Raw genomic sequence first — 22,809 nt, 5'->3', positions numbered from 1 at the left:
CTCGCTTTCAGGGCCGTGCGACGTGACGACACACTCTGTCGTTTATTTTGTTTAAATCTCGCTCTTCACAGCAGTACTGTGGCGGTCGTACTGCTCTCAGAGATCTGAACCAAATGACTGTTTAATGTAGGCCTCCAGGTGCTGCCGTGTCATCGGGCACCACGTTGGTTTTGAGTGCTTCGACGGGCTTTAACAACAAGCTGTTGTGTGAACGCTGCTCTTGTGAAATGGTGGGTGAAAAATTCCAAAACGCAAGTTGTGTTCTTTTGTAGACGTGACAAAACAGGTGAAGAAAGTCAGTGCAATAATACAATAATAATGATGATGTCAGCGCGTGAAACGCCTTCATGGTTCATCGTACTGCAAAGAGTTGGAACAAAGTCTGACGAATGAGTGAAAAGAAGCTCCAGAGACGCGAGGAGGAGGATGAATAAGTTGTGTTTGCTTTTGCCTAATTGTGCAGACATCATGGTGGATCATGTTGTTACCAACTGGCTGCTTGGTCATAGTTTGTTCTGTTGGGCACCATTTGGTTTCACTTTGCTTCATCACCTCCAGTTCAGGATCAGAGCACCGAGAGGTGAGGCTGCATCTGGGTTTATCATCAGCGCAGCTGCTGTGTGTGTGTGTGTGTGTGTGTGTGTGGGGCGGGCGGGGGTGAAAAGAATCTTATTCTACCTCCTCAGTGACTATAGATCATAATTCCGGTGTGAAGAGAGTGACGAGAGGTGAACTGGGGAGGAGTGATAGTATCCACCCAGGAGTGTGTGAGGTCCAGCAGTAATTAATATACTGTTGGATCTTCTGAATTGGTGCTATGAGGGTCACAAAGTCGTTCATCCAGTCAGCGTAGCCACCCGGTCGTCTTCTTCGCGCTGTTGTTATGCTGACGTACGTTACGGAGCACAAGCTCTACGACTCGCCTTCAAGATGTCGACCTATGGAGTGACACTCACTTCACTTAGTTAAACATGTGGCCACTTTCTCTGCGGGGAAAATCTAGATATGATGTTGCAGGAAAAATAACATTAAAACACTGACATTTGAAAGTTATTACGTGAGAAATCAGTGCAGACTGATCGACAGCGTTTTTACAATCTGATGGAAGCTCAGTGAAATCTATCTAATCTAATCTTATCTGGCGTTAGCACGGCTAATTAGCTTGCTAACAGCCTGACTCAACTGCCTTTTCTTAAGCTATGAAAGGAGTTTTTAATTAGTGAAAACCTAAACAAACGTATTGTGTCGGAGTGTTGAATTTATCTTATAATGTTAGTGATCTAAAGAAGACCCACAAACTTTAACAGGCCTGTTTGTGGCTTCTGCTTACACCAGACTGTAGTGTTTTTGCCCTGAGCTCCCATGAAGCCACTTTGTGTGTGCAGGAGGTTGCATCGGCCTGCAGCTTCATCAGGCAGACCAATGAAGACGAGAATGAAGACTTGGACAGATTTTGGTTTTTACACACAGCAGCCGAAGGGCACACTTATCTTCAGGAGACAGATCTGAGTGCTTCAGTTGTGACTCGTCCTGGTGTTTCACACATAAAAGATTAATTATGGAAAGTAGAAGTACTTTAAACTGTTTAAAGTGCTCTGCAAATATAACCTCTGCTTTATAGCTGCCATTTAAACAATTACGGTTGTGCTGTTTCTCTGTGATTCAGAGAGAATGCTGGTATTTTAAACAGTCAGAATGAAGGAGCAGGGCTGTGGATTGATATCCTGTTGGAATGTGGTTTATATTTTTATTAAAAGGTTCCAAATATGCTTCAGACATTCAGATATGTCCCATGAGTCATGCAGTTACTGTATGTGTGTACCGGTTTCATGCAGGAAGGTGGGGCAAGGAGTTCAGATAAATCCCTCCTGACCTCATCAGGCGTTGGGAGATAGCCCGTCTGGTTTGTGTCAGAGTGGAGGAATGTACGTGGATCTGAAAACTTCCATCAGTGCTGGACTTTGTTAAACACCATCACGTCCAGCAGGTGTGTCACAGACGACAGCAGGTCTGCTGACTGGAGGTCTGTGACTGAGTGCATCAGCGTGTAGCTGCTCTGCTGATGTTAGTTGTTAGGTTTACACAGACTCCACAAGTCCACATCCTACAGCCTGCTCAAAATAAACCTTTTTTTCTCTTTTGTCAACATTTCTTTTTGGAACTCCGCCATCTTGTCTCAATAAAACTTGCCAGTTGATAAAACCAAGTTGATCGAGTGCCATTTAACGCAGCACACAAGATAAGTTATCTGTTTCTAGTATCTCTTTATTACTGAATCCAGGTGCGGTGTGGGTCAGTTTCTCAGGGTTTGGGCTCGGCCCCTGACTTCCAGTGAAGGGAAATCTTAGTGCTTCAGCATACCAAGACATTTTGGACAATGCTATGCTTCCAACTTTGTGGCAACAGTTTGTTGAAGGCCCTTTTCTATTCCAGCTTGACTGTGCCCCAGTGCACAAAGCAAAGCTCCATAAAGACATGGTTGGATGAGTTTGGTATGGAAGAACTTGACTGGCCCACACAGAGCCCTGACCTCAACCCCATCCAACACCTTTGGGACACCTTTGTGGACAACCTTCCCAGAAGAGTGGAAGCTGTTATGGCTGCAAAGCTGTTTGTGTGTTTAGAATGTGAATGATTAATGTTCAGGTGTCCCAATACTTTTGTCTAAGTGGTGTAGCTCTGGTGTTTGATGTCTTGTTCAGGGTCCTTGTTGTTTCAGGGAATTAGAGCTCCTCCAGTTAGATTCAAATAATAATATGCTGTTAAGAAATGAGGTAAACCAAAGAAAACTAAAAATCACTCAGCAAACAAAATGTGTATGTGAGTGTGCTTTTAAGGCAAAACTATGTTGAGTTCAATTAAAAAGTGAAATTATAGCCCTTTTGGGAAATGACCCTCAGTCAGGAAGCTGCTGGCCCACAGCTAACGATCGAAACCAGGAAGTAGTGAATTTGGATGTAAACCCTCCATTGAAAGTCATTTCCTAAAGCGCTTGAGCGGAGCTGCTCGCCAGAGAGGGAAGGAAAAGAAGGCCGGAGGGCGAGAGAGCTGAGGGATGCATGAGTGAGCGTGTGAATTCAGTTGTGAGGCATCGGCTGAACGACAGCATCTGATGGTGAAGGTGAAAGCTGGAAACACAATCAGCCTGCTGAAACACGATACACACACGCACACACCAGAGCACAATGAAACGACCTCCCAAAAAGAACATCGCCTATTCAGTTCTTCTACATCTCAATCATCGAACTTGTTTGTATCAGGGTCAAGTCAAGCTTTATTATACTGGGTGGGGAAATTCAGCTGGTCAAGGTGCTGTGATGTGTAAAAAAAAATATATACAAATTTGAAATGAAGCCTAACTGACAACTCCAGGAACAGAAAACGAGTGACTGTCGAAACCAAATCTGGTATGATTTTGTAGCTGCAGTCTTCAGTTTATTCAGACAAAAGAGCTGCCGTGTTTTTAGAATCTGAGGTGAAACTGAAGGTCGGAGCAGTTAGAGATGATTCACCCAGTCAGGAGCGGAAAAGCTTATTTATTACCGACGGACATTACTGGAAATGTGCCACCGCTGGCCAAAGGCGCACATTTGTTGTCCCGAGGCCAGATGTTAAATTATGGGAACTACAGTGCTTTGAACTTCATCTTGAGACATTTCTGTTTTTTTAAATAGTTGTTTTAGGATTGGAATCAGAGTTTTTACAGAAAAGGTGATTTTCTTGCATTTGTTTTGCTTCCTTTTGATCGCACCTCTCACTTCTGTGACTCCAGTCCAATGTGTTTGTCTCTCTTTGACCGCTTAAGAGGACTCGGGGAGATGAGAGAATAGTGTTAAGAGGGTTTGTTCTCTCTCCCTGCTGTGTTTTGGCCACCGCTCGGCAGGCCGCAGGTTTACAGACTAATCCGATTAAAAACCGGGGCGAAGCAGTCAGCCGCTGTCGATGGAGGAGGAAGATTAACTCTTTCATTGTTGGGGGGTCTGTTTTAACTTTTCTATGCCACACTTTCTTTCTTTCTTTGTCTCTGAAGTGACAGTAGCAGGCCAAGAGCAGGAGGAATGTGAACTTGTGAATAAAAGTTCAAACAGTGTTTTACCCAAAACACAATGGGCTGAGATAGGAACATACCATGGAGCAGTTCAGCCTTGTGTGTGTGTGCATGTACGTGTGCGCGTGTGTCAAAGTGTTAATGAGGAACATTAAGAGCTGAAGTCAAAATCAAACTTCATGTGTGTGAACCGCTCCATCATTCTGAGGTTGGTGTTGTCCTCTACAGGTTACAGTGTGACTGTCAGCACAACACCTGCGGCGTGTCTTGTGACCGGTGTTGCCCTGGACACAACCAGTTACCGTGGAAACCGGCCACGACCTACAGCGCCAACGAGTGTGAACGTGAGTACAGCCTGACGCCACGCACTGACTCGTGTGTGTCACACGCACACACACACACACACACAGTGTAACCAGTGATCCCTGCAGAGGAATGTGTTTTCTTTCATGTGTTGGTTCAACAGAACTAGTTGGCCCTAATTTAACGAGGTTGCACAGACACATGAGCTGCGGTGCTGCTGCTGGGTTTCTTGATAACTTTCACACATCTGAACTGTGTCACATGTTTTAGTGTTTTGAGAGGTTTAAATGTTTTCTTGTCCTGAAATATCTGTGCAGGGGGATCCTTCTCTCTAAGACATGTTGGTCCGGCCAGCACAGATTGTTAACACTTTACGGTCAGATGAAAAACCCTTGTTGGCCCCTCTGTTAACAATTACACTAAAGAAAGAAAAAAATGTTGCTTGCATGTTTTAAAAGCATGTTTAAACGCAGATGATTCTCAAGTCACTCGTCAGTGGAATAAGAATGACCCAAAGCCAAACTGTTCCTGTGCTCTCACAATGACTTTTCAGTGTGTCAGGTTAAACCTCAGATTTTCAAATTTGTTGAAGCAAGCTGTCAGTGAGACATTTAGACGTCGTGTTTCCAGGGTCGTTCTCTTCTCTCGCATGCATATTGAAGTCATTGAAGATGTGGGATCAGTGTCCTGTCTGATTTATAATACTTGCATGCAGACACCAGGAGACTTTAGTAGAAGTCGTCCACTAAAAGCTTTGACGGTGCCCTGAAACTGTCTGTGACTGTGAGCTGTCGCAGTCTGTCAGGTGTCTCTGTGTTATCAAACCTCTGGTTATATTTACATGTCTGTTATCAAAGCTGTTGTTATATTTAACAAGGACCAACACGGGTATCACAATGACAAACGGGTCACCGAAGGGCTGCGTGATATGAAGAAAACTGCGGTGGGATTTTCCTCTTTTTTTAGTCGGCGTGTGGACAAACTGCTCAAAGTCATACGTGTGCTGTAAAGTCTGCTTGGGTTACACGAGCACGTAGCTCCAAAATATCAGCTTTTGTACATGAACATAGTGCACGTTGACGCATCCCACGGCAGCTCCGTCACAGCCTCAAGGCAGCATTAACAAGGTGATCACTTTTAGCAGCCATCACGAGTTCAGCTGAGTGAAGCTCTGCAGGCGCGACTTTGTTCTGTTCACAGGTCGAGTTATTCTGCTCTGCTTCGTTTATCGCTTGACTGGCTCGCTGCTCTGGATAGTCCTGAAAGGTCTTTTTTAGATATTTCTTGCTTGGTTTCTAGAAAGAGAAAAACAGGTCTGATAAAATAAACCCTCTCCGCTATCAGGAGCTGCAGGATAAAGGAGCGCTGGTTTATTCAGCTGGCACCTCTCAGGCGCTGAGGGTCAGATAAGAACAAACTGACTCTGTATGAAGAGGAGAGGCTGTTCCGGGTTTAATGCACGTGTGCATCTTAAGCAGGCGGTTCTTTCTTTATCCGAGAGTAAGCAAGATGTGTTTAATCTCTGAGTGTGTGCACACACAGGCTGCTAGACTTCCAGTCGTCTTTTGTCATCAGAGGCAAAGGAGTCAGGCACACAAGCACAAACGTGGTTGTCACAAGACTCCATTTGGTTTTTGTGGGGATTAAACAGATGAGATATACTTTACTCCTTATTAAGCTTTTGAGGTGTTTGGTTATTTTGGTCAGAGCCAGGCTATCCGTTTTCCCTTGTTTCCGGTCTTTATGCTAAGCTAAGCTAAGCTGAGTAACTCTCAGCAAGAAAGCAGTGAAGCGTTTTTCCCAAAATGCTTAATTGTTGCTTTACATTTTGGCTTCTGTTTGTCTTTACTGACATAATGAAAAGCATCAGTCAGACAGGAACTTAAAAGGTGTGTTTTCTTGTCACTTTTGTCTTAGTTTGTTAGGTTTGGTTTGGTTAGTGATTCTTGCATTCGTACGGCTAAATAAACATCTCAACATCTGCATTCAGAGATGTTTTCAGAGGGAAGACTTTATGGGCTACATGGTGGCTGTGTGGAAGGTTGTGAAAGGTGAGACTGAAGTTGAAGAGATTTTACGTTGAACCAGAGAGAAACCAGATGTTCACACTAAGCACAAAATATACATTCATCTCAGAGTTATTTACTTTGGTTAATAAATTAGTGGAAGCGTCGGTGTGCGAAGCGCCTTCCAGCACAGACAGAAATCCACACTTCAGCTTGTGTTGTGTTGTTTTTCTCCCAACTCTTTGACTGTGCAGCTTCTAAAAGTCAAGCTGCAAAGAAAAGCATGTGGGCTCTGAAAGAGTCTGCCGCAGTCTTTGATCACCGACTGCAGTCACACATGAAATAAGCCTTTCATGACTCATGAAATTTCCCCGACCTTCCTGCTTCTGCTTTAAAGTGTCTGATAAGTGACTTTCATCAAATGGGCCTTCAGGAAATGATTAATCTTGTGTGGTTGTTAATTACAGCTTGATTTGTTTGGAAACATACTGAATGTGATCCTCAGCAGAGTGTGTTTTATCCCACCCAGAGTGAACACCTGATGGAGGGCTTTCACAACAGCAACACGTCACATAAACACATCCGTGAAGAACAAATGAAGCACTTTGTGTGGCTGTGATTCTGACTGTTAGATAATGAAGACTGATTCTGTCCACAGCTCAACCAGATATCTGCTTCTGTACTCATCAGTAACTGAAGTCCTGACTCGTTTCTTGTCCTCCCTCTCATCGTCTTTACTTTCTCCTGCTTGGTGACTCTTTTCTTGCAGCAGTTTTTATTCTGGGCTCAAATCCTATATTAACTCAGTTTAGCGTGTCACTCTGGATTCTCTGAAGTGCAGAGTTAGGATGGCATAGACCTGTCCTGAATTCAAAGAAGCTATTAAAATAACATCCTCTGTGCAGTGAAGAAAGGAAACGACATCAACCCTGAAATCTTAACCTGGGCTTCTTAACCTGCAACTGTTGGAGAAGCTAACATCAACAGCCTGTTAGCTTTAAATTACCCTGACCATGTATCGATGGGTATATAAAAAAAATAAATAAAAGTAACTCAGTCACTCTCACCAACTTTTTCTGGAGCTTTTCAACTGCATCTCACTGTCGCCATCACCACACAGATTGCTCGGTTTTGGTTGGTCATTTAGTGTGATTGTCATCATGAGTTTATTAGCGGTTTAATGGCTTTATCTTGTTGGAATAACTGTTAAAAAAAGATGCTTTAGATATTTCAAACCTTCACAGAGATTCACCTGTACGACCGTTTCGTCCGTGTTGTCCATTTCACGGTGTGTTTCAGCTTGTAACTGTCACCGTCACTCGTTTGACTGTTACTACGACCCCGAGGTGGATCAGAGCAGAGGAAGTCTGGACATCCACGGCCACCTCAGAGGAGGAGGAGTCTGCCTCAACTGTCAGGTAACGAACGCCGTGCTGCAGTCTTCTCACTGAGCGGCGGTCTGTTTTCCGTCGTGTTTGCCTGTTAAAATATCAAACAACGAATTACTTCATCCGTACTTTGTGTTCTGAGCTTCTCTTCTCAACCGATGGCTGATGATGACGAGCAAACTGTGATGTAAACTCCTCCCTTTCAGCATCACACCACCGGAGTGAATTGTGAGCGCTGCATCCCCACCTACTACAGGTCACCCGACCACTCCATCGAGTCCCCGCTGGCCTGCTCACGTGAGTGACGTCACATCACATGATCCACCATGATGATGATGATGTAATCTGTCGTTTGGATTGGATACCTTTTAATCCTTCCTCGTTTTTGTCCCGTTTGTCTCACCTCCTTCCTCCTGCTGCGTCTCTGCAGGCTGCGACTGTGAGTCAGAGTTTACTGACGGTACCTGCGAGGATCTGACCGGTCGCTGTTTCTGCAAGCCAAACTACACCGGAGAGAAGTGCGACTCCTGCGCCACCGGCTACATGAACTTCCCTGAGTGTTACCGTGAGTCACAGCGACAACACCCCGTGAATCTGAGCCCTGAGCTTATCCACCACCGAAGTGGAAACTGAAAATTACAGTTAAAGATGTGAAAATTGGCCTCTAATTTCTCCCTCTCTGTCCAACAGCCATCCCCTCCTACCCCACCAACAACAACAATGGAGAGGCCAAACCAGCAGGAGAGATCATCAGTGAGTTATTTCTTTTTGTTTATTTTGCATGTGTGTTGTCCTTTCATTGCTTTTGGATCTGGATTGGTTAATAAAGCCTGGAAGGAATGGATTCAGTCCTGATATTTAGAAGTATGTGATGGAATGAAAGAAACTGTCTGCTTGTTCTCCTCTCACCTGTTCAGCTGTTGATGTTTTTGCTCCGAGTCAGATGTTTGTGGGCAGTTTTGAGGTGTTGTGTGTTAATGGAATTACAGTGAAATGTGATAAGCTGGAGCAGAACTCTGTCGAGTCCAGTCGTGTTCGTGTTTGGCTTACTGAGGGGAGTTTAGTTTATTCTCATCGCGGAGGAGAACTTTGAACAAATTTCTGCTGTGTTGTTTTGTTAAACTGCTGTTCTCCTCATCGGGTTAAATAACTTTATTTACAAGAAGCGGCACACGGGTCACACACCTGTTTCTGTTGTCTGTCTGCAGACTGCGAGTGCAGCGCAGCCGGTACTGTGGACAACTCCTGCAGGCCGGACCCCCGGACCCGGACCTGCGTCTGCAAGGCAGGGTTCACTGGTGACCACTGCGACACCTGTGCTCCAGGTTTCTATGGACTCAACTGTCAGGGTGAGAGATGCTCACATGGGAAGACTGAAATATGTTAGGGCAGCAACTGACCTCCGTTTTTATCATCGGTTATTAGTTTTACAATTTCTTGATTTATCTGAGAAGACTTTGGTCTATAAAACATGAGAAAACACTGAAAAATGCTCAGATATCCTACAGTGCAACGTCTTGTTTTGTCAACAGTGTAAGCATAATGTAGCACCGCAACTTGAAAAAATATCCATAAGAAAGTTTTAGCTGTTTTTAGACACGATGCAGAAATTCTAAACATTGGATATTTAACTGCAGTTACTGGCTGCAACATTTGCTCCTCCTCACAAAAGGCACTAAGCTGGTTTAGGTTTTATGGTTTAAGAGTTTCTACACGGCAGCAGTTTAAAAGACAGACAAAAAATACAAATACACAAACACAGTCAGGAATTCCAGACACTTTATTTATCGGTTTGTTTGTTCATCCTGTTTTAGTTTACCACCCAGGAGCCGCCACACACACACACACACACACACACTCGCTCCTGAATAAACAGCATTCCAGTAAGCAGTGTTTCACACCTTCAGTCAGTGAAGCTGTTCAACACACAAGCACGTAATTAAAATAAAATGAAATAAACTCGTTCACACATATTATACCCTGTTCTTGCGTGTGTGTATTCCTGCAGCCTGTCAGTGTTCAGGTCCCGGCTGCCTGGACGGGTCATGTGACTTGGTGACCGGTCACAGCGTGTGTCGGAGTGGTTTCCAGGGTTACCAGTGCGACCAGTGTGCGCCGGGCTACTTCAACTACCCGCTCTGCCAGCGTGAGTCGTGTCTCTTTGCTGTGAAAAACTTGTTTCATTCTGGCGCCGATCATCTATTCATCTGTTGTCTCTGTCTGTACGGACTTCCTGTCTGTAAACGTGTTCTGTGCGTGAGCAGACACGTGATCAATAGCCGTGTGATCTTCTCTCTGCAGTGTGTGGTTGCAGTGCAGTCGGCTCTTTGCCTGAAGGCTGCGATGCGTCCGGTGGTTGTCTCTGCAAACCAGAGTTTCAGGGTCCTCGATGTGAACAGTGCCGATCTGGATTCCACTCCTACCCCGACTGTCGAGGTACACACACACACACACACACACACACACACACACACACACACACATGGAAACACTTCACCTTACGCACCTTCTTATGAAGTGTTACATCGCCTCGTTAAATTTTATGACACTTTATTGGGGTTACGCCCTTCCAGCGTAAAGTCAAATAAATCCAGCTGCAGAAATGGACAAAATATTGAAGCTACGAATCAAATCGTCAAAATGAAAACGTTGGATGGTAGAGGACATAATGTTGTCAGCCCCCAGGAAAGCTGCTGTGCTGTGGGACATCGTGGCCACACCTGATGCTGCAGGATTACATGACACCCGGTGACCAAAAAAGACACTTTTGACACAGCTGCCCCCTGAAATGAATCAGAATTTGATCTGTTAAGTCCAATAAAGAGTCCTACAACCATCAGTACATACAATACCATCCGTTCCAGCAACAAGTCAATCCAGGGACATGCAGTACCCATACATCTACATGCAGTACCCATACATCTACATGCAGTACCCATACATCTACATGTACTTCATTTTTACTGCACCGTGTTTGTCCTGTAACAAGATGTCTCACTTCCTGTTTCCTCAGTGTGCGCCTGTGATCCTCGTACCTCATTGGACACCAGCTGTACTGCATCAGGTCACTGCCACTGCCGGCCCAATTACAGCGGAGCGTCATGTGACCAGTGTGCTCCCGGTTACTACGGTTACCCCAGCTGCACACGTAAGTCACTGAACTGCAGCAACGTCTTAAACTCCTGCCTGGTTCTCTCCCGCAGGAAGTTATTTCACCTGCTACACGCGAATAGAAACACCTAAGCTTTGTATTGTTTGTAAAGCTTGACGTACGAATACCAAACAAATCAGTACGGGACAGAGGAATGACTGGGGTTCCAATGTGTTGCAGCCTGTCAGTGCTCTGCAGAAGGCTCCCGCTACACCACCTGCGACCAGGTGACCGGTCAGTGTGTGTGTCTGCCCAACGTAGTGGGACTCAGGTGTGACCGCTGTGCACACAGCTCCTACGGCTTCCCCACCTGCCAAGGTAATAACACACACACACAAAGTTAAGTAAAGTAAACACAGACAAATGCTCTGTCTGCCTGACACAACGCAGGTGACGTGAGCTACAGAGCAGCTTTTGTCTATTAATTGCTGAGTTTCAGGCTTCAAAATGTTAACTTCCTGTTCACACTGAGCTTCAGTCTCATGTTTCTTCAGGTGATATTAACGTTACTTGAAACAAAACAAAACAAACTCTCACCATGGAGGAAAAGCTCATCATTGGACTCTACGTGCTGATACAACATATAGAAGTTGACAGTGACTGTAAACATTTGATGAGTAAAGACTTACTGTGACCCTCCTGGTAACTTGAAAACATCAGTGTGGATCATCTGTGTGCATTTCGACTTGTTGTTTCAGTAATGTCTGTTTCTTTGTCATGTAAAGCTGGCACCTGCCACCCTTTCGGCTCCGTTCAGTATGTGGTGCAGCCGCCGGTGGTGAGTTTCATTGTCTTTATTTCATGTCACCTTTTTTTAATACAAATTACATCTAAAATAAACTGTGACCCCAAATAGCTCCAACGAGCAGGTCAGATAAGTTATAGTTTTAATTTATATGCAGCATAAATAAGCCTCAGAGTTGGGGAAACTAATGTGTTAACTTCAGGAGGTGTAGGGATAAGCATGAATGTAAGACTATAAGCAAAACCAGCATTTTCTCTCCATGTTGACACTTTTACACGTTTCTGATTGCTTCATTGTGAGACAAGCGTCCATATGGAATATTTACCATTTTACCCGCAGCACGTACAGATTTGTCGCTTTATTGTGGTCCTCCTAGGGCCAGTGTGAGTGCCGTGTCCATGTGGAGGGCCCGGCCTGCGACAGGTGTAAACCTCTGTACTGGAACCTCTCCCCTGACACTCCGGATGGCTGCTCCAGTGAGAACAAACACACTGATACACAGCTCACACACGGTTCACTGGTTTGATATGTTAAGTAATTGTAAGTCTTTATGTTGTCTTTCTCTTTCAGACTGTGAGTGTAACATCGCAGGTACCATCAGCAGTGTGGCTGAGTGTGCACAGGTGAGCAGATCAAACTTCAGATTAAAACTCTTCCTCTGGAAATGACTTCCTGTCTGTACTGGCGCAAGTTAGTCGTACTTCAGACCCACTATTGGATCCATTTTTTAAGTTGCACCCTTAATCAAGCGTCAGGTGGTATGATGGCAATTTGTGCATGTAATATTTTATATTTTTGTTATTTTGTCATTTCTAAACAGGGGACATGGTGATCATTGTTACGGTAGTCATAATGTCTTCTTTGCAGGAAACTGGTCAGTGCCACTGCAAGCCAAACGCTTGCAGTGGAACCTGCTCCACCTGTAAAGATGGTTACTACAACCTGCAGGAGCAGAACTACTTTGGCTGCCACGGTGAGTTTTCACCAGGACTCTGTGTTTTAAAACACTTTTTAACCGTTGGTGTTGCATTAAAACAAAAGCTGCGATGCTGCCATGCTGTATTTGCATGTTGCATGTTGTGTCTTCAGGTTGCCAGTGCGACGTTGGAGGCTCGCTCGGTCAGTCGTGCGAGGGGAGGCAAGGCCGTTGCCGCTGCAGGCCCAACGTGGACGGACCGAAGTGTAACCTGTGAGTTTAACAGCTGCTTATAGTATTTGTTGTACACCAAAATTCTTTTTGCATCCTTAAGCAGTTCCAGTCAAGAAATTTACAAACGGTTAAACATGCAGTTACACATGTGACACTGTTCATAGATGTACAAAACAGTCTTAATTATTAATCACATCACCTCAAATCCTCTGCATCCTGATGTCTGTCAGCAGCACACTGATTTTGATTTATCAGCTGGACTGAATGACTTTTAAAATCTGAAAGGTAAAATTTTCTGTGTAGAACATACAAGGAGTCAAAAGAGAGGTTCTGTTGGCAGGTCTGAGCATGCTCCTGTTGTGAATTGCTTGAAAGGAGTGTGCTGCAGGTTACCATTACCACGGGTTAATGTGTTCTTAATGATGCAGACGCCCTCAATACTCTACAACTACATTACAGTTGGAATTTAATAGGACATCTAAGTACAAAAAGGCAGCAGAAGAAGGTAATTTCACTGTCTCGCTCCCAGGCAGGAAATATCTTACCCCATTTCATAAACTTAATTTAGATGAAAAACAGTCTTTCGCCTTCTAAATGGATCTGACTGTGTCTGCAGACCTGCTCGAGATCATTACTTCCCAGACCTCCATCACATGAAGTTTGAGATTGAGGATGGATCAACTCTGGATGGCCGACCGGTGCGATTTGGCTACAACCCTCTGGAGTTCACGGACTTCAGCTGGAGAGGTTACGCTCAGATGTCGCCCATCCAGGTAGGACCCTCACCTTTTCACCTGGACTCACGGATCCAGTGCAGATTTGTTGACAATATGATGTACTAATGATCATACAGAAACTGTTGTGAAAGAAACCCGTGTTTACTGTTGTTGTGTTTGTTATGAATGCAGTATTGTAACATTTAGATGTTTTTGTGCCATGTTTTTGTGACTGTGGCCCATCATGTGTGCTTCTCCTGCATGAATGCATGAATGTCAAATGGACATTTAAAGGGATATTTCTCTGAGGTAGAATTACTTCTCAGCAAGTGAACCTCCAAAGGACATAGCACTTTAGCCTTTTATACATCATTAACATTCACTCAGTCCTCTGCTGACGGAGTAGTCGGCAGAATTTGTCTCGGTATGGGCCTGAAAGTTCAAGCTTTATGCTTAATTCATTTTGCATGTTTGTTGAAAGACAACAAACATGCATGTTAATGAAATGAAAGCATTAAGTGGATCTTGTGGAAAGATTTTTTCAGAGGTTTAAAGCTTCTGTGCTCCTATGGATGTTTGTGCTGAAAGGTGGAAATCCAAAGAGAAATATGTTGGGTTGTATTTGGGGGTAAAAGCGCAGTCAGTGGTTGCTGGGTGGTTGTAGTGGTGACGGTGTTTCCTTTTGGCCTGCTGCCTCACTTGCTGGTCCTTTGGCAGTCCAAAGTGTTGGTGACGGTGTTGGTCAGCTCTCCAGACCTCTTCCACGTGGTGCTACGCTACGCCAGCATGGGGGGTTCAGATGTTCTGGGCAGGGTGTCGGTCATAGAGGACGGCTGGAACTACTACTGCGGCAACTGTAAGTACTGGGTGGGGCTCTTCCTCGTTCTGGCTTTCTGTCACTTGTTCCAGCGTCGGAACAGGAAGCGATCTCAGCTACCTCAGAGTACCAGCTGAGATCTGTGTGTGTGGTGGTTGGTGGTTTTGAGTGGCTGTCGGTGGAGGCCTCAACTCGGTCAGGGCCACAGATCAGATCAGTTCAGGGACTTAAGACTGAGGATTCATTCCTTCTACCCTCCACACTTCCTCTTCTGTCCCTCCTGCTGCTCCCCTCCCACTCATCCCTGTAGACTGCAGTGAAGCTTCAGGTTAATGTGAAGGAGGCAGACGTCTATCTGACTCGCTTCATCCTCAGATACGTAAACTCTGAGGGCGCCACCTCCAGCGGTAAAATAACAGCCTATCAGGTCAACCGCAGAGGTAGGTTTCCTCCAATCACAAGCGAGTATCAGTGTGAGAGTTTTTGACTGTATGTTTTTCCACATTTTTGTATGTTAAAGAATTTACAATATTATTTTCTTCTCTTAAACATTTTCAGTAGTTTTGGTGTTGTAATTAATGTAATTTTCTCTGCGCCTTCTCTACAGTATTCACTTAACTCTCCCTTTTGACTACATGTCAGATTTAATAACACCGTACGTTTCTGGTGTGTGTGTGCGTACATGCGTGTGTGTGTTTTCTAGGCTCAGAGCAGTCCAAACAGATCGTCTTTGCTCCCAGTGTGGAGCCGACTTTTGTCAACGTTCCCCAAAACAACTTTGTGGAGCCGTTTGTCCTGAACCCGGGAACCTGGACTGTGGTTATAGAGGCTGAAGGAATCCTGTTGGTAAGACACGCACGCACGCACACACACACACAAACACACACACACGTACGCTACACATCTCTATTTCTACAAACACTTGTCATGTTTTGTTGATGTATTGATTAAAATTGAAGTATTATGTCCACCAAAACTCCCACAAATGTATGCACAAGTTGACAAAGTGACTTCAGGTTTTCACAGTTTGTGTTTGTTGTTCATATGCCTAATAAATGTGTTCATGCTCTGTTTTGCCTTCAGGATTACCTTGTCCTGCTGCCCAGTGCCTACTACGAAGCTCCCATCCTGCAGATCAAAGTTACTGAGCCCTGCACCTACAGCTCCGTACCTGACGCCAACCACAAGTACACCAGTCTCCTCTGCACCTCGCAGCAATAAAACAAATATACATAGTTCCAAAATGTTGAACTGTTCCTTTAACCAGAATCTAGTTAAATAATTCTGATCGATTTCCATCCAGTGTCAGTCACAGTCTCCTCCTGTGTGTCCAGCTGTCTGCTCTACAGGTATCTTTCTCTGGACTCCTTCCCTTCCATCTCAGGCAACGATGCCACCTGCGTCAAAGATAACCATCTGCCGCGCCCCTGCCCGACTGAGAAGGTCACCCCACGCCACCCCGACATGGCCGTCTGCAGCGGCTACGATGTAAGAGGGGCGGAAATGCGCAGAAAATGTCTGTGCAGTGCAAGAGTAGAGTTTGAATAACCGTTCCTCCGTGATTGTGCTGCAGATCAGCGTCGAGCTGCGAGGGCGTCTGCCTTCTGCTGGAGACTACGTTCTGGTAGTTGAATATTCCAGTGAGGAGGAAGTCCCAGAAACTCTGTCTGTCGCTGTAAACATGCCAGGAGCACGAACACGTCATCACTTTGTCACCCTGATGCACTGCAAGTACAGGTACAAAGGAAACATTTTAGATTTTTATGCCTCGGTGGAAACGACAGCGAAGTAGTTTTATTGCCTAAGCTGAACCATTTCAGCGGTGTGTCGTGTTACAAGGCGTGTCCCATACCTACTGTGTGTCCTCGGACAGGCCTTCTTGCACCATGCAGCTGTCAGTCTTATCAGCTGACTCTGTTCAAGTCCCTCCCCACCTTCCTGTTTTTACAGGAAACACGTAAATACATGGAGCTCAAAAACCTTTTTTTAAAAAGTCTTAATGCCTGAGCCTGAATTAAAGCCATTGTTTTTCTGGATCCATCTGGCTTCCTTCTCCTGTCCACTGAGAGCTGCACATATGCAGGATGGGAAGTGATGCAAAACAACTGCTGTAAATGAGCACAGTCACAAGACAGCTAGAAATGAGCTGTATAGATGTGATGAAGAGCAGTGAGGATGAAAGCTTCTCCACCCACAATGGAGGGTGTAACCGAGGACACTGGGTCTGGTCTGAGTGTGTGGACTCAGCTGGTTCACAGATCACCGTTAGTGTCTGGGCTTTATTAAGTCAGTCAACAGCTCTTAATCACTGTGTGTGTGTGTGTGTGTGTGTTTGCGCAGCTTCCTGTGTCGAGTTGTGGCCATCGATGAACAGAAGAGAGTGGCCGTCTTCTCTCTCCCTGCCAACACAGAGATCCAGCTCACCTCCGAGTACGCCAACTTCTTCCTGGTGAGAACTGGAGGGGTTCTGTGTTATTAGATGGTTTAGAGCACAGAGGAAGATTTGGGGATGTATACACAGACAAACGACAAAGGAAATAGCTAAAAGTTATCATCACCAGTTATTCAGTTTGGTTTTAGATTTAAAGATTTAATTTTTTACTGCAAATCGATTCCTAATATTGGTTATTGGTCTCCTTGATCACTAACAATCAATATCAGCTCTGAAAAACCATCTATCACGACCCATGTGTTTCTTTATTGTCTTCAGCACAAAGTGTACCTGGTGCCGAAAGACCAGTTCACCATGGAGCACGTTGAACCTAAAGTCCACTGCATCAGCACTCATGGACAGTTCTCACCTGACAGGTAAAGTCAGTGTATAATAACCAAACCAACCTTAAAAAGTCCTTTATTTATACTCACATTTTTCTCAACCGTCTTCCTTCTCCAGTTCCTCCTGCATCCCCTCACACTTCCAGAAACCATCAGACTCCCTGGTCCTGAAGGAGGGTCAGAGCTCCTCCATGCAGGAGCCCATCCAGGCCTCCCCTGCAGCAGCTCCTCCTCTGTCCTCCCACCAGAGCGATGAGCCAACCTGGTCGAGAGGAGACAGACCTCCCCACGGGGCCGATAACAACGACCACGTCCGGCTGGATTCGGCTCAGGTACAGACGCTGATGGAGGATGAGAATTTAAAGGCAATTCGGCATAATGGCCAAACTGCGTAATTATAGTGTAATTTCAAAATGGCTCCGTTCACTAATTCGGCCAGCAGAAATCTGAGTTGTCCTTGTGTCGTGTGGACACTACCAGAAGAAGAATGCCAGTCCATTTCATGAGAGCTGTATCAGAGCTGCTAAAAATTCCCCACCAGCAGCAGTGACTCGGACCTTCAAAAGTAAACTGTATGACGCATATTCCTGACATCCAAACATCACCATCTCTTCCTCCATCACACCCTCACCCAGAATGCCGCGATGTACTCGGCCCGTGTCCACGCTCTGGGTCGCTATGTCTTCATCCTCCATTACCACCAGCCTCTCCACCCCACCTATCCTGTGCAGGTCTACATTAACGGTGGACGAATCTGGCAGGGTAAGAGCTTGTACTGAGTGCTGGGGGCCGCAGGCGGCGTCATCCTGTGTGGAATAAATACATAGCAGTGAACAACCCTTTTGTTTCCTTGTACATCAGGCCACGCCAACGCCTCCTTCTGTCCCCACGCTTACGGCTGCCGCAACGTCCTGGTCTCTGAGAATCAGATCATTCTGGATGTGACGGACCATGAGGTCTTCCTCACAGTTCAGATACCTGCTGGCAAGACGCTGTGGCTGGTAAGTGTTACTAAACCATTTTTATTTCCGAAATTATCTGCTTGTACGTAACTTTTCCCTCCTTTCTGTCAAACACAAATTCTATCCGGGTTTTCTCTAAATGAAGTAAAATGATCTGTCTCCCTCTTACCTCGGCCTCCTCCCCCGCCGCGTCTGATGTGCTGCGTCTCTTCAGGATTACGTCCTGGTTGTGCCCGAGGCGAGCTACAGCTCCAGCTACCTGAACGAGGAACCTCTGGATAAATCATACGACTTCATCAGCAACTGTGGCCAAAACAGCTTCTACATCAAGTCAGTGTCTTAGCAGGATGCAGTTCAACTTAATTTGCAAGACTGTCTCTGTTTGGTGCAAACGATCTGTCGCTGTCATGCTTTCCATACTAAGATTGAAATAGAAACATGCTGTTGAACAGATACTTTGATTTGGTACCACTCATATTTTCTTAAACTATGCTTTTGTTTATACTCTAAAACTGTGTAAATGCGTCAGCATTTGCTTCGACAACATGTGAACGAAGGACTCTTCCTGTCTCCTCCTCCTTCCTCCAGTCCTTCCTCCGCCTCTCCGTTCTGCCTCAGCTCGGCGGTGTCTCTGTCGGCCTTCTACAACAACGGGGCGATGCCTTGCGCCTGCCACGAGGTCGGAGCCGAGAGTGACACCTGCGAGCCTTTCGGCGGTCAGTGCCGCTGTAGGCCAAACGTGATTGGCCGAGACTGCTCCATGTGCGCCACAGGCTACTGGGGATTCCCCAACTGCAGACGTGAGTGTCTGATGGGCAAAACTGTCATCGCAAAGTTCAACAAAAATGATGGAAAACACTTGTCTGCTGCTACAGTCAGGATCTATTTGGCCAAGGAGAACAAAGCCTGTGACCAGTTGGACAAAAACAATTCAGTTACGTCATTGCTGGTCAACAGTCTGAGGGGTTGATGGGCGTCTTTTCGGGCTGCCTCCATCAAGCAGCACACATTATTTTGTTTCGGTTGTCTGTCCAGTGGGACGTTGTTGTAAATTACACTGCTTCCTGATAGCCATTGGTTTTACGATGAGCTGAGAGAATAGCCCTACTTTATACCTTACGTAATGTTTACAAGGTCTGTATAAGAAGGTGGGTCTACTAAATTTCCCTCTGCTCCCAGAGGTCTCTCGAGTGAATAGGCTGTTAATCCAAACTTCATTCTAAAAGCGGGTATGTTATGATAAGGCTGTAAATTTTCACAGTAAAAACTTCTCCAAGACGCTCTTCTAATTGACCGAGATCTACAGGTCAGCAAGCATTTCATTAACTCAGTAAATGAAAGCACACTCTGAATGGCCAGGTCCCACAGTTTACCATTTTTATCCTCTGTGCTGGATGACCTTACACCACGTATCTCTTCTTTTACTGCCCTTCTTGTTTTTCCAAGGAAAATCAAAGTGGATCTGTTATTCTTCTGTCCTGACCGTCTCTGAAGAAAAGACTGTGCTTTTCTTTGGGTGGCTTTCGTCCTTCATTAAATGACCGTGTTCCCTCTCCCTCCAGCCTGCGACTGCGGTACGAGGTTATGTGAACCGGTCACTGGCGACTGTATCTGCCCTCCGAGGACTTTGCAGCCGGAGTGCATCCAGTGTGAGCCACAGACGTTTGGCTGCCACCCAGTGGTGGGGTGTGAGGTCTGCAACTGCTCTCGGCCGGGCGTCGTCACCCCCGATGTGAACTGCGATACGGTCAGCGGACAGTGCAGGTACACACAGGAAATTGTGACTCGTTATAGCTAATGTGCTTCAAGAATATCGCATCTGGCTCAGCATCAGAGGCAAAACTGTTCCACTTTATGCTCCTTAAAAAAACACCTTAAGCCATAAATCTCCTGCTGCTTCCTCCCCCTGCCACCACCATGTGATAGAAAACAACATTTCTGTTTCAGCAAGTTCAGCCCTCAAATGTCAGGCCTCGGTTTGGAAATGCCTAAAAAGGCAGTTATTTCTCACCCATTTGGTCTCCTGACATGATCTTGGCTCAGACTCTTTCACTGGCTTGTTTGCCTCTGTGTTTGGCCAGCTGTGCTTGCCAAGTCTTGTCTGTTATGTGTGGAAACTGCAGGTTTTAAAACTTTGTGTTTTCTCTGCCTTGGTTCTATTGAGGACTGCCAACAACACAGCAGCATTCTGCCCTCGTCCTTATCTGTCTGCCTTTGCTGTTCTTTCAGTCTTTAAACAGTGACGATGGACCTCATTTGAGGCCGCTCATCCTTCTTCTTCTTCTTAGCTTATAATCTATGTTCAAATTTAAAGGCATGGTTAGATCAGTGCCACTCTCGTGCATGCATGTCTGTACCGTGAATGAAGCTAGAGCTGGCAGATGATTAGCTTAGTTTAGCATCAATACTGAAAGCAGGGGGAAACAGCTAGCCAGGCTCTCTCCATAGGTCAAAGAGTCATTACAGCATAAGCAGCAAAGCATCTCGACTCCTTCAAAGTGAATCGTTTCAATGACAGAACTTTGAAGAAGAAGAAGTTTGATTACATTTTGAAAAGAAGAGGCATGTAATAAAAATTAGATTATCCATATTCAAGTTAGCAGAGGGCTAAAGCAGAACCTAACCCCTTGGCTGGAGGAAGTCACTACTTTTCATGCTCTGTGAGTGGGAAAAGATAATCATAATCAGAAAGTTTCTCTTCCACCATGAATTGTATCGAGAGCTCTTTTCTCGCTTTGTGTGAGCAGCCGAGTGCAGATTAAAAAATGTACGTCTCCCTCCTTCTCTGCCTGTTGTCCTCTCTTTTGTCTTTTTGTTCATGTCTAAACATCTTCTCTGTCTTTGGTTCACTTTTCCAACTTCTGTCACAGCTTCACTCTTTCCTCTCCAAGTCTGTCTTCCAACTTCCTTCGCCTGTAAGCATCAAAGCACATATCTTAAATCACTGTCATTCCTCCCCTACAAACAAACACACACACACACACACACACACACACACACACACACACACACACACATACATACACACACTCACACACACCCGCACGCACACACAAAGAGGAATGTGGCAGCTTTGTTCTGACAAGACAAGGATGTTAAGCGGAAGGACTTCTCTGCTCAAAAGTTCGCATCAACTCCCATCAACTGCGCTCACACACACACACACACACACACACACACACACACACACAGTCGTTGTCAGTGTAAATGTAGACACATGTATGATAAGTCAGTCATTTGTGATAGATGTTTGGGAGCAATCAACACGTCATCTCCTGCAGCACTGAAAGGCGTTTTTCACTTAAAGGTCAAACTTTGTTGCTTTATTTGTACAAAAACGTGCTGAAACTTCGTAAACATAAACAACATTCATTTTGTTCCCAGATGTAAGAACAACATCGTCGGCCGTCAGTGTGACCGCTGCGCTCCCGGTTTCTACGGTTACCCCAACTGCAGGCCGTGTGACTGCAACGAGGCGGGGACCGAGGAGGAAGTGTGTGACTCCTTCTCAGGACAGTGTCTGTGCAAGGTAAGCACTCACACACACACACACGCACACACACCCTCGTCTCAACACTCCGCTGTGTGTTCCGACCGGCTGTTTGTCCTCCACCTGCAGGAGAACGTCCAGGGTGTGCGATGCGATCAGTGCAGAGTTGGTACGTTCCACCTGGACCCCACCAACCCGAAGGGCTGCACCAGCTGCTTCTGCTTTGGCGCCACCGACCGCTGTCGCAGCTCTGACAAAAGACGCACTGAGGTGCGTTTGTTCCTGTAATCCTCGTTAAATCACCACAGATGGACATTTCAGATTTTCTCAAGTAATCAATGAGTTGTTTCATCCACGCAATTGCAGGAATGTCAAATGTGACCACTTCAAATGTCTCAATTCAGTTTATTTATATAGCGCCAATTCACAACAAAAGTTATCTCATGACACTTTCCAGTTTGAGCAGGTCTAGACCAAACTCTTAATTAAAGTGTAATACAGAGAACCCAACATTCCCCTTGAGCAAGCACTTGGCGACAGTGGAGGGGAAAAACCTCGGAGCAGACCCCGGCTCAAGATGGGCGGCCATCTGCCTTGACCGGTTGGGTTGAGAGAGAGGGAGACTGATCAACAGTCCAAAAGCTCAAAATATTCAGTTCACACAGATTTAAAACAGAGGAAATAAAAAGATTTGATTTTCAGCATTGTTGCAGATTTTGTTTCCTCGATCCACTAAGCGAGCTGTTACCTGTAGACACTCGACCTTCCTTCAGTGTTCTTACTGCTGCGTAACGTGCTGTCATTAGTGTTCCCACTCTGAAAGGTCCGATGCAGTTTAGTCTCTTCTTTCTCTTGTCTGTCTGCTCGTCTCTCATCGCGTGTCATCGTCTTCTGCTGTAGATTATGAATATGGAGGGTTGGGTGCTGCTCGGAGCAGACAGACAGGAAGTGCCGGTCACGGTGTATCCCGGTCAGGACCTTGTAGAAGCCGACCTCAGCGACGTGCCAGACGTGTACCAGGATCTCCACTGGCACGCCCCCAAGACCTACCTGGGAGACAAGGTAAGAGGACAGACAAGCCTGTGGACGGGGGGTACAATTCAGAATACTTTACCAGTTACTCAGGGGACGATTCGTCACCGTGACAAAATGTCTTGTCATAACCAAAGTCAGTCTCACTGGTCTGATGTGAGGTTTTGTAATGACGTGACTGTACACGCTGCTTTTGCTATGCATCCGTTCATGTGTGAACTGAAGT

The 22,809-nt window shown here is 45.6% G+C and overlaps 1 protein-coding gene across 2 annotated transcripts in view; it reads left to right on the top strand.

The window, feature by feature from the left end:
• lama5 (laminin, alpha 5) overlaps window positions 1-22,809 on the top strand; it is a 72,852-nt gene that overhangs the window by 32,614 nt on the left and 17,429 nt on the right. Inside the window, exons 7-38 of one of the 2 annotated variants that reach the window (XM_046397294.1) lie at window positions 4,277-4,392; window positions 7,657-7,775; window positions 7,952-8,042; window positions 8,176-8,310; window positions 8,436-8,498; window positions 8,954-9,094; window positions 9,754-9,891; window positions 10,047-10,181; window positions 10,759-10,893; window positions 11,077-11,214; window positions 11,622-11,674; window positions 12,018-12,117; window positions 12,212-12,264; window positions 12,509-12,614; window positions 12,731-12,830; window positions 13,408-13,564; window positions 14,635-14,764; window positions 15,028-15,170; window positions 15,408-15,511; window positions 15,659-15,812; window positions 15,898-16,061; window positions 16,665-16,773; window positions 17,035-17,132; window positions 17,218-17,431; window positions 17,735-17,861; window positions 17,961-18,100; window positions 18,276-18,391; window positions 18,650-18,861; window positions 19,624-19,825; window positions 21,446-21,590; window positions 21,681-21,821; window positions 22,452-22,613. In XM_046397294.1, the coding sequence (XP_046253250.1) occupies window positions 4,277-4,392; window positions 7,657-7,775; window positions 7,952-8,042; window positions 8,176-8,310; window positions 8,436-8,498; window positions 8,954-9,094; window positions 9,754-9,891; window positions 10,047-10,181; window positions 10,759-10,893; window positions 11,077-11,214; window positions 11,622-11,674; window positions 12,018-12,117; window positions 12,212-12,264; window positions 12,509-12,614; window positions 12,731-12,830; window positions 13,408-13,564; window positions 14,635-14,764; window positions 15,028-15,170; window positions 15,408-15,511; window positions 15,659-15,812; window positions 15,898-16,061; window positions 16,665-16,773; window positions 17,035-17,132; window positions 17,218-17,431; window positions 17,735-17,861; window positions 17,961-18,100; window positions 18,276-18,391; window positions 18,650-18,861; window positions 19,624-19,825; window positions 21,446-21,590; window positions 21,681-21,821; window positions 22,452-22,613 (4,141 nt within the window). Of the gene's footprint in view, window positions 1-4,276; window positions 4,393-7,656; window positions 7,776-7,951; window positions 8,043-8,175; window positions 8,311-8,435; window positions 8,499-8,953; window positions 9,095-9,753; window positions 9,892-10,046; window positions 10,182-10,758; window positions 10,894-11,076; window positions 11,215-11,621; window positions 11,675-12,017; window positions 12,118-12,211; window positions 12,265-12,508; window positions 12,615-12,730; window positions 12,831-13,407; window positions 13,565-14,224; window positions 14,364-14,634; window positions 14,765-15,027; window positions 15,171-15,407; window positions 15,512-15,658; window positions 15,813-15,897; window positions 16,062-16,664; window positions 16,774-17,034; window positions 17,133-17,217; window positions 17,432-17,734; window positions 17,862-17,960; window positions 18,101-18,275; window positions 18,392-18,649; window positions 18,862-19,623; window positions 19,826-21,445; window positions 21,591-21,680; window positions 21,822-22,451; window positions 22,614-22,809 lie in introns of both variants that reach the window. The other variant, XM_046397293.1, reaches the window with a different exon arrangement.

The sequence above is a fragment of the Scatophagus argus genome, chromosome 8, assembly GCF_020382885.2.
Source record: "Scatophagus argus isolate fScaArg1 chromosome 8, fScaArg1.pri, whole genome shotgun sequence".
In the NCBI taxonomy this organism is placed as follows: Eukaryota; Metazoa; Chordata; class Actinopteri; family Scatophagidae; genus Scatophagus; species Scatophagus argus.
The sequence above is the reverse complement of the archived record's forward strand: the minus strand, read 5'-3'. Positions and strand labels throughout refer to the sequence as shown.